The 12,307-nt window shown below is 39.2% G+C and overlaps 2 protein-coding genes across 3 annotated transcripts; one reads left to right on the top strand and one right to left on the bottom strand.

Moving 5' to 3' along the window:
* The first annotated feature begins 2,194 nt into the window (after positions 1–2,194).
* On the top strand, positions 2,195–11,208 carry med20 (mediator complex subunit 20). 2 transcript variants are annotated; one of them, XM_054616514.1, is made up of 4 exons: positions 2,195–2,338; positions 9,139–9,284; positions 10,005–10,258; positions 10,344–11,208. In XM_054616514.1, the coding sequence occupies exons 1-4, from the start codon at positions 2,226–2,228 to the stop codon at positions 10,563–10,565; spliced, it is 735 nt and encodes a 244-aa protein (XP_054472489.1). In that variant the 5' UTR covers positions 2,195–2,225; the 3' UTR covers positions 10,566–11,208. The 2 variants fall into 2 exon arrangements, with proteins under 2 accessions (XP_054472489.1, XP_054472491.1); XM_054616516.1 differs by lacking the exon at positions 2,195–2,338 and adding an exon at positions 8,792–8,876 and having other exon boundaries at positions 10,344–11,206.
* On the bottom strand, positions 3,723–8,626 carry bysl (bystin-like). The gene is made up of 7 exons (XM_054616496.1): positions 8,216–8,626; positions 7,609–7,765; positions 7,342–7,480; positions 7,090–7,223; positions 6,816–6,976; positions 4,649–4,751; positions 3,723–4,464 (listed from the first exon to the last, which is right to left on the bottom strand). The coding sequence occupies exons 1-7, from the start codon at positions 8,478–8,480 to the stop codon at positions 4,110–4,112; spliced, it is 1,314 nt and encodes a 437-aa protein (XP_054472471.1). The 5' UTR covers positions 8,481–8,626; the 3' UTR covers positions 3,723–4,109.
* Positions 11,209–12,307: the final 1,099 nt, after the last annotated feature.

Raw genomic sequence — 12,307 nt, 5'->3', positions numbered from 1 at the left:
ATCAAGAGGAAAACAACCATAAGTTTATCAGTGGGTCATGGACAGACTCTATGACTCTTAACCAATACTCCGTGTGCACATCTGACAGTCTGTTTGTTCTTTTTCTCAAGACTGTTTAAACAGGGAACTTTCTAAAATGATCACAAACATGCCAGTCAATGTTGACAACAGGGCAAAGTCAAAGAGATATTATCTAAAAAAAACATCAGTTAAACATTACCCTTACCAGATCAATGAGCAATAGGTTGGCCAAAAACCTCATCACCGAATCAGAGGAGACGGCAGCGTCCACTGACTTTAGCCTCTGCAGGGCCATGCTCACGCAGGCACATGCAATGGTGGACGGCAAGAACACTGAAAACCTGCAGTCTGACAATAAGAGACGAAAGATCACTTCTTCTAAACATTAAAAGAATCGTATATAGAACCATGTTTCCTAACAAAGGTGGCCACTTGCAGTTCACTTTAAGTACTTGTAGCCTATTGCAACAGTGAGAAAGACACAAAAGGCTCGATGTAGACAAACAAACGGATTACACCATGCTGACACACCCTGATGGACAAAAGCTAGTACTCAAAAGCAGACATTTCCCAAAACCTGATAAGCTGGAAGAATATCCTAATTGCTTCAGGCAGGAGACGCGCTGAGACAAAAAGTCAGACATTCAATCTATGCTGAGACACCTTTTTGAATGAGTTACGATGACAGAAGCCTTAGAATTCTCCTAATTTTATGGGCTGTAATGTCATAGTCTGTCTGAAACAGCACTAACTGACTGTATCCCCGTGACCTGTTGCCTCGGGCAACACCACAGAGTTGCGTGGGAAATCAGCCAGCTGAATAGTCGGACGGAGGTCTTTCACAGTAGACAATACAGGATTACACAAACTCAGCTCCCTGTCTCCTAAATGAACTGCTGACACATCGCAATCAAAGTTACGGCCGCTTTGTGTTCATTGTTCACTGTGTGGAAAGTCGTTTCATTTCACTGTTATGTTTAACGCTCACTAACCAGGGATATAAAGTAGCTGCTTTTACTGAAATGGCGTAATAAAATAGCTTTACAATTTAGCAAATAAATCATTAAACACAAGAAAATATACAGTAAAATGTCTTTTTACTTATTTGTATCCATTGCCAATGCACATTGTCTTCTGCTGTACTTACTTTGGGAAGAAAAAAAACATTTAATGTATTTGTAACTAAGTTATATAACTTACCAGTGGCTGCCAGAGCAACGTAGGAGTGAACATGCCTGCGTATGTGAGGGAGGTGTTGGGGTCGAACAAAGGGGAGAGCGTGAAGAACTGGCTCCAGGAAGTCAGAGGGCACCACAGACGCCAGACACCAGTCCAACCTGGAAACCACCTCCACCTCCCACTGCTGCAACAAACACATCCCTTTAACACAATCTACCATCAGGAGGCCTTTACATGAAGACTTTGAATTATAAACCATTCAAACAAAGCTGTGTCTATCATCTGAGGGAACAGTGAAATGAGTTGTACATTTATTTATGATTCAATCATTGGATCCCACATACAGTACCCAGTCAAAAGTTTGGACACACCTTCTCATTCAACTACTTTTAAGAATCTAAAATATAAAACATATTCTGGTTTGTTGAGCATTTGTTTGTTTACCACATAATTCCATATGTGTTCCTTCATAGTTTGGATGTCTTCAATATTAATCTACAATGTAGAAAAAAATAATAATAATAATAATTAAAGAAAAACATTGAATGAGAAGGTGTGTCCAAACTTTTGACTGGTACTGTATAATTTAGCCATTTATTTATTTTCAAGTGATATTTGTATTATTTATTGTTATTTTATATACTGCCATATGTTCAGGTTGGGGGAAGGTTCATTTATGTATGTAAATTGTGTTAAATGTATAAAACCAATAAATATACAGTACCAGTCAAAAGTGTGGACACATCTTCTCATTCAACTACTTTGAAGAAGTAAAAAAAATAAATAAAAACATATTCTGGTTTGTTGAGCATTTGTTTGTTTACCACATAATTCCATATGTGTTCCTTCATAGTTTGGATGTCTTCAATATTAATCTACAATGTAGAAAAAAATAGAAATAAAGAAAAACCATTGAATGAGAAGGTGTGTCCAAACCTTTGACTGGTACTGTACAATGTGTAGTTTATGTAAAGAAAGATAGAGTTACCAGGATGTCTGAGATTGAAATGGAGTTGTCTGTGTAGATGCAGAGCTTGCTGGCAGTCAGGTGGACAGTCTCTCTCATCTTGGAGGCCAGGAACATACAGACAGCCCCTAAGAGCTGCAGGGTGGACTTCTCCACCGCGAAGCTGCTCAGGTAACAGTCCAGGTAATGCACCGCCAGCGGGAACACCTCCTGCTCACACTTCTGCTCCTCACACACCTACACAAACACATGCTGTACTTTTAAACCAGCTCTATGACATGTACTTTTCAGTTTGACTGATATGCATACCTGAAACATCCACACTGCCAGTATCTTCCGCATGTATGGCTGGATGACTGTCTGGACTTTTTCAAAGTAGGGAGCCCCCCGGCAGGCCTTCTCCAGGGCCGTGAGGTGGTGCAGGGTCCTCAGGTCGCCGGTCACGGGCTGGTCGCTGCCCGACCGGAGAACCACATAACGCTCCGTATCATTTATGTCTCTAGATCCACTCTGAAGCGGCCCGTCCTCACGAAGAGCCATTCGGCGAAGTTAAATACAGAAGTGTTCAATATGGCTTCCTGCCGGCCCGTTAGCCGTTAATTGGTTAGCTACCGTTAGCTAGCTATGCTAACCCTTCTTCAACGTTCACCAACGGCCTCCCCGCTGTAAAGCGTCCGTTAGAACAGGAGACATACAACAGGCTCAGCGAGGCCTCAGCGAGGCCTCAGCCTGGCTTCTGCACACCAAACATGATTAAAATCACCCAAGTATATAAGAATATGAACCTAATGGGGTCCAGCTCTGTGGGTTAATGTAACTTATTGACAGATCAGAGAAACCAGAATTATTTTTTATTTTTTATTTAACACTAGTCACCGACTGTCACTAAATTTGATCAATGAAACTGAATTTGAGCTAAACATTAACTCCTTTTCTTTTAGTGCTTTAGTAATTTCACATTTACAATTCTTCAGTTTTCACCCCCGAACAAAAAATACATATTTTCCCCCATTACCTGTAGATTTATTTATAAATATATAATTAGTTTAGGAATTATCAGTTGTAGAGATGTCTACCTTCTTTCGAATTAAAATGGGACTATATGCTGCTCAAGGTGTCAAACAGAGACTGTGTTTTTGAGTTTTTCAAATGTATATTTTGGTTGCTTTGAGCACAAGTCGGGTGACATATACTGTTGTCCCAATATAATCACAGCACTAGCAGGATACATTTGTACTTTTGATTTCAGTTAACTGTCCCATTAAGAGTAGGTTACTTTTTAGTCATTATTTAGCATGTATTGTTTAATATAAGTATAATTGTTTTTTTACACATTTTAAAATGTTTGTTTGTTCAATGAATGAATGATTCTTTATGTTTACTGATACATTTCAACACAAAATAAATTTAATTGACAGGTCAGAGATGGATAAATATGTTCCTGAAAATTACCAACAGTATACATTTTTATTTACCATATGAAAATAGACAGTCTTTCAGCATCTATGTAATATATCACCTTTACAGTTAAGACAACATAAAACGGAAAGAAACAAATTCTCCATGACCAACTTTTAATAGTTTGTTTTTAATAAAAATTGTTGCTTCAAAACAACAAAGTTTCTATAATCAAACAAACACAAATACCAACCTTTGTATTCCCAAGCAATCACAGTACTGCAACTGCAGGGAAAAAGCTCAACCTTTCCTGATGTGTTTTTTCAACATTTCATCAACTACATCAAAACTGATTTTAAATGTGCAAACTTATCCAAGCAGGGGACAGAATTATGTCTCCTTTAGTGAGACACTGCCATCTTTGAAACTGTCCTTTTGAGGGTCAGAAAGCATAACAAAGTTACATTTAACTTAATATTCATGATGCTAAAGAAAAAATGAATCATTTGCATCAGAGGAGGAGGAGGAAGCGCCAGACCAGTCCTCAGTCCATCTCAACAGTAACAGGGAGCCCAATTTCCAGATCCCTCGACTCTGAGTTTTGCAATTCTCTTCGAATCTCTGCAGAGATCGGAGGGTGTGTTTGTATCTTCAGCAGCTCCAGCAGTGCTGTCTTCTGTTCGGAAGCCAAGTCAGCCTTGTAGCGCTGAGCCATGGTGAGCAAACTCTGATGCCACAGCACAGGAAGCACACGTTTTTCACTGCGGAAGGACAGGAAGTGGGCCACCAAGGCATCTAGGACACGGAAAGGCAGGGCGTACTTCTTGTCAAGCAAGAGGCGCAGGAAAATGCTGTTGGCGCCGTTGTACTCCATCTCTGCCAACTTAAGCATTGCAGCGCTGAAAGACAGGAACAATTTTTGGCATGTTATACAACCTCCCATGTTATGCAATCTTGACCTTACTTATCCTGCCAACACCCAACAAAATAAAGCATCAAAGGACACCTGGCTGAATTCTACATCTAAGGATGAGATGCTGACAATCTGTCTGCAGGTGAGTGTGAAGTGAAGGAAAACATTACCTGGAGTGGAGCACAGGGACTGAGCACTTTGTGAGTATGCTTCCGATGATGATGGCTTCCCTCAGAGTACATGTCCCAGATTCACACAGAGGGATCAATATACCTGTGGGACAGAAGAGGCATTAGAGGATTATTCCAGTACTTCTATTACTTGAACCTGTGAGAGAAAGATGCAGCAGAGGCAGTTATAAGCCTTCCTTTTAGTCCTCAGTTGAGCTGGTTAAAGCTCCCAAAACACTGGATCCAACACTTTAAATAATGCAAGAAAAAAAAAAAAAAAGCATGTTCAGTTTTGCCCTTTTCACATCATATGGGACGGATGATAGCGTTAGGAATGAGTCCCATTTTTAGGACTTGGGAGCATTAATGCCATCTGAGAACTCATAATTGTTGTATGATTAACAGAATCAGCCATCTGCAAGTTAATTCTATCCATTCAAATTGGACTTAATTACCTTGATGACTGACTTTGACCGATGTGTCATCCATTTTTGTTTTATTTACAGGTACTTATCTGTATCAAGAAGGATATATGGCAGCTTTTACAGTTATACTTTGGCACACTGCCCCTTTAATATGAACCTTTACAGGTACTTAATGCCTATACCAGCAGCTGTGCAGCTTACAATGAACTATTCTGTTTCAAAAGCACAGTCAAGATTGACACTTGTGGGAATGCCTGTAGAATGTGTTTAACTGAAACCGACTAATTTGGATTCAAGTGACTGAGGTTAACAAAACAAAAAAAGATGATGGCATTTTAAACTGAATAAGGTATAACTGTGTGCTTTAAGTCTGCTTTCATGTTTGTTTACATAATAAATTAAATCATATGTGAAAATATATATTTTTAAAAACAATGATTATTTCAGAGCCTCCAGATGCAGTGATCACATGGAAAAACAAAATTAACTCAAGTAATCAGTTTCATTAAATATAGATTTAATTTACTCAGTAAACCAAAATAACTCCAATAGTAGAAGAATTAATAGAAAATGCCGGTCACTTGCAGTCAGTTCACTCACACCGTTTGGCAAACAGTTTAGTGTATTTGTGAGCAACACTGCCACTTAGTGGAGTTGTCTCATACTGGTGTTTTATAAAATATGGGTCATGGGATGTTTGGGAGACAATAGTCACATTAATCTAGGACAGTTTGTTATCAGTGTGTTCACAAAGGATTAAAAAGAAAAACCCATCATTTGCCAAACGAATGGTAGACATATGAACGATGGTTTGACCCAATTCAATTCTAGTTCATTCATTTCTGAGCTTCCAGAACCAATGGTGGTATTTACCCTGTGGACACTATAATCTAAACTAATCCTCTGTGAGTTTCCTCAGGATAAAATTTCTAAATTTAGTGCTGAAATTAGAAACGTGACACATCCCAGAAAGCTTGTATTTTTTTCCCAAGCAACAAGCTGTCCAATCCTCTTTCATTCACTTTACTTCACCCTTTATTTTCAAGGGTCAGATGTGACTAGAGCTTAGCTCAGCACTCACTGGGCATCTGATGAAACAATAACTAGTAATGCCTAACATGATGGCTACACTTTACAGGTCTGCAGGGCACATTAGTAACTATTTTACATCAACACCATTTTGATTTTGCTCTCAGCTGGCCCTTTGCTTCATAACAAATATATTTACCATCCAAATTTAGATTTTGATAACAGCCAGAAGAGTGGAACTAATAAATTCAGAATTCAGTCAGGAGTGATGTTTTGTGTGGTCAGGGGTGAAACAAGCCTGAGACCTACGACCAGAGAGGACAACTAAACTGCTTTCAATCTGAAGTCAATTTAACAAACTGGTAAATTAATATCTATAACGGCTGCTACAAATGATTACAATCATTATCTAGGGAATTTACCATTTGCCATAGAAAAACATAATGTACTGTAGTACATATGTCCATTATAATAACTTAGAGCCATGTCATCAAGCATCTTGTTTTATCTTTTCCAAAAGCCAAGATATCCAGTTTATTGTCTCATGTTTAAGAAGCTGAAGCCAAAAATGGGGGCATTTTTGCTTGACAAATAGTCATAGTTGAATAATAAATAAATAATGTAATCCACAATTGTTGCAGCTCTAATGTCAATCTTTTCAGGCTCTCAAAAAAGACAACATTCCAACTAAATATCCATCAAATTGATCTCACCTTTAAACCATGCTCCTGGTTTGAACAGAGCCTTCTTCAGAGCACTGTAGAGATGAAAGTTGAGTTTCTTGTACTCTGCAATATCATCCCGTACTCGGGGCAGCAGCACCAAATTGTAAAACCTCTGAGCCATCCGCTCTTTCAGATTGGACGAGAAGATTCTATAACAGAAGCATGAAGAAAAAAACATTTCATTGTACCATGTTGAAATATTTGCAGTAACTACGATAATCTGCTCAGTGTAAAGACAAAAACCAACCATCTGGGGACTCACCTTGTTGCTTGGTACATGGCAGCTGCTGTCCAGGTCTCAGGCTCCGTCAAATAAAGAATCTGCTCCCAGTTGGAAAGTGCTGGGACGATTTTAAAAGCCTTTGGCAACTTACCGCTGCGATACCTAGACAGAACCTGAAGCAAAAGAACAGAAATTTAAACTATCATTAAACTGCTTATGACGAGATCTTTACACCTAACAGTCAGACATAATAGACACTTTCTTCACTTTAAGTCAACTGATATAACTCACCTTATTGACACCTTTGTAGACTTCTATTACCCTGGGGTCAAGCTGGGGCATTGGACGCCCCGACACCTCGGACATCACTGTCCCCACCTCAGTCTGCTTCTCTGTGATCTTATCCATGATAATATCAGCTAAGGTCCGTCTACGAAGAACACAAAGAGAAAACACCGCTAAGCATTCAAAGTAAAAGCTACTCTCCTGTTGTGCATCATTAAAACTGAAACTCAACAGGTAGTTTCAAAGCAAAGCAAGGATTATGTTGCGTCTTGCCTCATTGGAGGGTTTTTATTCATGAACATCTCCATGGCCTTCTCGTCGTCAGGGTCAACGACGACTTCGGTGTCACACGCAACATCGGTGTCATCAGCACCTGCCTTTCCCAGTGCTGGCCACTCCTCATCGGATTCTGCATCCTGAGTGTCAGGCCCTGAGATTTTATTACAAGACAAAGACGTACAATAAGGTTACACTGTACTGTTAAAGATACACACTCTATAGTTAAGTGAAAGCCCTCGATTAAGTCGATCATCTGAAGGAGCTTTACACTATCAAACATATTCAACATGTTCTCTACATGATGCTTTTGTGTCAAAGTGTATCCTTTGATCAAATATTCCAGATTTATTTATGTTTCTTTCACCAATTCCAGTAAGTATATATTTTTACTTCTGCATAATTAATGTTCAGCATGTAAAACTACAAATAAGTATGTGAACTTTCACATTAAATGTACACATAATAGAGTAGACAAGTCCTGAAACAGAAGACTCCATCTCAATAGCTCTCAATTGAAAGCATTTCATGTAAACATAACTGAATAGATTTTCCAATAACATGTATGCAGTTCATATTGAGGAGGTCAGACCTCCAACATTACCGAGAACAGTGACCGGTGCCTTCTTCTTCTCTGGTGCCAGGCCATATTCGGCTTGAAGCTCCTCTTGCTGAATTCGTGCCTGTTGTAAGATCTTCCGAGACAGACGCTCGTCTACGTAGTTGTCCTCGTTTTCCACCCGGCTGTCCCTGCTCTTCACCCGGCCTCGGTCTCGCATCGTGTCCGCCTGCAGGATCTGGTCAGCCAGCGCCATCGCTCCTCCGCTCGTCTCTCCTCCTCCGCCTTTGGATTTTTTCACTTTGGGCATTGATGTACTTTGACAGAAGATGTCGGTATACTATCTGTGTTTTGTTTTTTTAGTTGGCGTATGCTATAGTGCTACCTAAAGTCCTGTAAACAGTCGCTTTTTCAACACGTGCGGATGTCCATTGCAGAGGGGAAGTGACGTATTTTAAGTCACATAATGAAGAAACCGGTCGAAACCTAGCAGGACATTAGTCCTTTTAACTGTTTGTTTTTTTTGTTTTTAAAGATGTGTGAATATCCAGTACCATGTATTGTCACGGATGATTATTTTCTGTTTTGAAATTAATTAAATCTAAATACTCTAATTTAACTAGCGGAAGTCTCATTTTTCACCCGGAAGTACTCAACCGACAACCAAGAAAACAATTAGAAGCAAAACATCAATGGGGGTCACTTGGTGAGAATTTAACTTTATGTTTCAGCTACATTCAAAATGTTAACATTGTTTGAAAAAAAAAATTTTTTAATTATTGTACATACTGCATCTTCATTATCTCGCCTCAACCACCGCACATATATTTGTGTTACTTCGTTCACTTTGCTTCACACGATGCAGCTCTCTCATCACCTCACATGCACGCAGTGACTTAAACGAGGATCTTACTTGGCTTCTCGGTATTTGTTTTCTAACAAGATGTGGTACTATGTGTGTTGTGCAGCGTGTGTCAGGTGCCAGTGGCGGAGGGGAAGAGTGTGCAGCAGACAGTGGACATCGTGCACAAGAAGCTGGAGCAGCTGGGTGCTGTGAAGCAGGGCAGCTTCTGGGTGGACTGTGAGACGTACCATGCAACAGGAAATGTCAGCGGTAATATTCAATTTATACCTTTTCTTGGAGCTAATTTAACTCGTTCTGACAGATTATCTATGAACATCAGAAGGCAGCAGTACATTTATAGTCTATAATATTGCTCCAGAACCCTGAATCCTACATTTCCCACAATGCCACTCAATAGTGACATTTTTAGACCCTCCCTGTCAGAGAAAGTCTCAAGTCTTTAAAAGACCTTGTCATTAATTTGTAAGGCAGAGTTTCCGTTATGAAATGATAAGCCCAGTTCACCCTGATGACATCATTAGGGTTATTTTCTTTTCAGAACATAACACTTCAGAGCTATAGAGGATGTTCTACAAATATTTGAATTACTTGGAGTGCTTATATCAATACCAAAATGGAATAATAGTCCCTTAAACATGAAGATCCTGCATTCAAGAATTTAACATTGACAGTATAAATGTAAGAAAAACAAAAATAGTTAAAAAAAAAATAGTTTGACATATTTTTTCATGGAAAGGCTTCTCCTGTGAGTTACTAATCTGACCAAGGTCATCAGATAAATGTAAAAAAAAAAAAAAAAAAAAAAATTACAACATGATCAAATTGCATGGTGATAAAGTAAAAGTATCTCACAAAGTGAAAATATTAGTTATGAGCCAATCCTTCTAAACAGTACAAAAATACAGTACTTGAGTGAATAAACTTATTTACTTGACACCTCTGACAGTCAGTCTTGCCCGTCTGTTGCAGGTCAGCCCACCAAGCTCTTATACGTGATGCACAACTCTGAAACTCCCCTGAGCTGCATGGGATTATTTGAAGGCGGACCCTGCACGATAGCCGACGCAAACTTTGACGTTCTCATGGTGAAGCTAAAAAGTCACTTCCAAAATGCCAAGGGGCACAAAGTGGAGTGTCGTGGTTCTAGATACCGTTACTGTGACTTCTTGATAAAAGTTGGCACTGTGACAATGAGCTCCAGTGCCAGAGGGATATCAGTAGAGGTATGTAGTTAAATCAATATTAGTGAGAGTGGAAACATGACATTTACCCACTGTGGCTGCATTAACGCTATGTGTGTTTCCTCAGGTGGAGTACTGTCCCTGTGTAATTCCAGGGGACTGCTGGAACCTCACAAAGGAGTTCATGCAATCCTTTCTTGGCCCCAGCGTCCCCGAACTGCCGTCTGTGTTTGCTGCCAAGCCTGAAGGACTCTTTGCACCATCAGACTGCGTGGACACCATGACTCAGTACCTGGAGTTGTTCAACAAACTTCGTAAACAGCAAATGCCGGGAAGCAACGTGCGTTGAGTTATCAGTGGCATCGGAGAGAACTTTTTTCTATGTTTGTATTAATGTTGCTTTAACTCTGGTCCTGTGGATCAGCATGTTATGCAGGCATTTTTCAAAGTCTGTGCTTTTTTATTTCAATTTCTGGAGCTTCAACATTGTAATAAACCTTCCTGTTTGATAACAGCATCTTGTATGGAAGAGATTTAATGGAGAACAGAAGCCAGAATCTGTGTTTATATGCAATTCTATGGTTATAATCATTGTATAATCATACACACATATTTTAAATATCCTCTTGGTGGTCTAGAGAGAAACTTTTAGCTGAAAGTAATATTACACATCATTTCAAGTTTTTCTGTTAGTTTATCTTATTAGATTTCTTGTAGTGGGTGTTGACTAAAGGCTTATGTTTGATAAGTTAAAAGAGCTTTGTACTGGTGTGGATGTCTGTCCATCTGTGCAGAGACCTGCGGATTTCAGTTAAATTATGTGGTTTATTCAATAGAATTTTTCATTATAGAGATTTTGACTTGTATAAATATAATACAGAAAACATGAATGAGGTCTCTGTTCAGTTGTATTAGCCTACTAGGGCATTGTAGTGATCAGCATGCACAATACAGAGGTGTTACTATTAACTTTACTGTTGCAGGAAACGAAAGTATGAATAAAGAAATGGGGGAAAAAGTGTCAGAAACACACATGAGGACTTCCATGGTGCTTCTACAAAGTACTGCATAATGGGTGTGAAAGTGTATGAGGTTTAAAAATGATTTCTATTTTCTAATGGTCGAATGCGAAACTACAATACATTGAAGGGAAAGATGACAGTCCGAGAACTTTCCTCACCCGGTGCATATTTTTGTAAAACAGCATTTTTGTGCTGGATTACGATTTAACTCCATGCAGTTTCATTCAGTGTTAACTTGAAACACAATCAATGAAAGATACCCTAAATCTAGATTGTGTGCCTTTGTATTTAAGGTAAAAGGCCACATTTGGCTGATACTGTGCTTTAAAGTTACACATTCCGTAAGATAAGATAAGAGATAAAATAAGATAAGTATTGCAGTGTATTAGTAGTATTGCACAGTGTATTAGTGTGTATTAGTATTGCACAGTGTATTAGTAGTATTGCACAGTGTATTAGTATGTATTAGTATTGCACAGTGTATTAGTATTGCACAGTGTATTAGTAGTATTGCACAGTGTGTTAGTATTGCACAGTGTATTAGTAGTATTGCACAGTGTATTAGTATTGTATTGCACAGTGTATTAGTATTGCACAGTGTATTAGTAGTATTGCACAGTGTATTAGTGTGTATTAGTATTGCACAGTGTATTAGTAGTATTGCACAGTGTATTAGTAGTATTGCACAGTGTATTAGTAGTATTGCACAGTGTATTAGTATTGCACAGTGTATTAGTAGTATTGCACAGTGTATTAGTAGTATTGCACAGTGTATTAGTATTGCACAGTGTATTAGTAGTATTGCACAGTGTATTAGTGTGTATTAGTATTGCACAGTGTATTAGTAGTATTGCACAGTGTATTAGTATTGCACAGTGTATTAGTATTGCTGAGGTTGTTGGTGTCATGTGGTCCACTGTAATGCATTTGACCAGATGACACATGGCGAACACGGGGCTGTCGGGGACATTGAGGTCACGGGGACCGGGGCCGGTTGTCCTCGGTTATTGTTCCATGTGGCACCGGTGGGTGGACGGACGGACGGACGGTCCAGCCCGCTGCCTGTTGT

Source organism: Anoplopoma fimbria, chromosome 17, assembly GCF_027596085.1.
Source record: "Anoplopoma fimbria isolate UVic2021 breed Golden Eagle Sablefish chromosome 17, Afim_UVic_2022, whole genome shotgun sequence".
NCBI classification, from domain to species: Eukaryota; Metazoa; Chordata; class Actinopteri; order Perciformes; family Anoplopomatidae; genus Anoplopoma; species Anoplopoma fimbria.
Note: the sequence above shows the minus strand (reverse complement) of the source record. Positions and strands in the feature narration are given on the sequence as shown.

Excerpts from the sequence above, each read along its gene's own strand:
- med20 (XM_054616514.1), top strand. The coding sequence starts at position 2,226 with ATGCAGAGCTTGCTGGCAGTCAGGTGGACAGTCTCTCTCATCTTGGAG. Across the intron at positions 9,285-10,004 it reads TGCAACAGGAAATGTCAGCG|GTCAGCCCACCAAGCTCTTA; the intron begins GTAATATTCAAT and ends CGTCTGTTGCAG. Across the intron at positions 10,259-10,343 it reads CCAGAGGGATATCAGTAGAG|GTGGAGTACTGTCCCTGTGT; the intron begins GTATGTAGTTAA and ends GTGTTTCCTCAG.
- bysl (XM_054616496.1), bottom strand. The coding sequence starts at position 8,480 with ATGCCCAAAGTGAAAAAATCCAAAGGCGGAGGAGGAGAGACGAGCGGA. Across the intron at positions 7,481-7,608 it reads AATAAAAACCCTCCAATGAG|ACGGACCTTAGCTGATATTA; the intron begins GCAAGACGCAAC and ends TGTTCTTCGTAG. Across the intron at positions 6,977-7,089 it reads GCCATGTACCAAGCAACAAG|AATCTTCTCGTCCAATCTGA; the intron begins GTGAGTCCCCAG and ends CTTCTGTTATAG.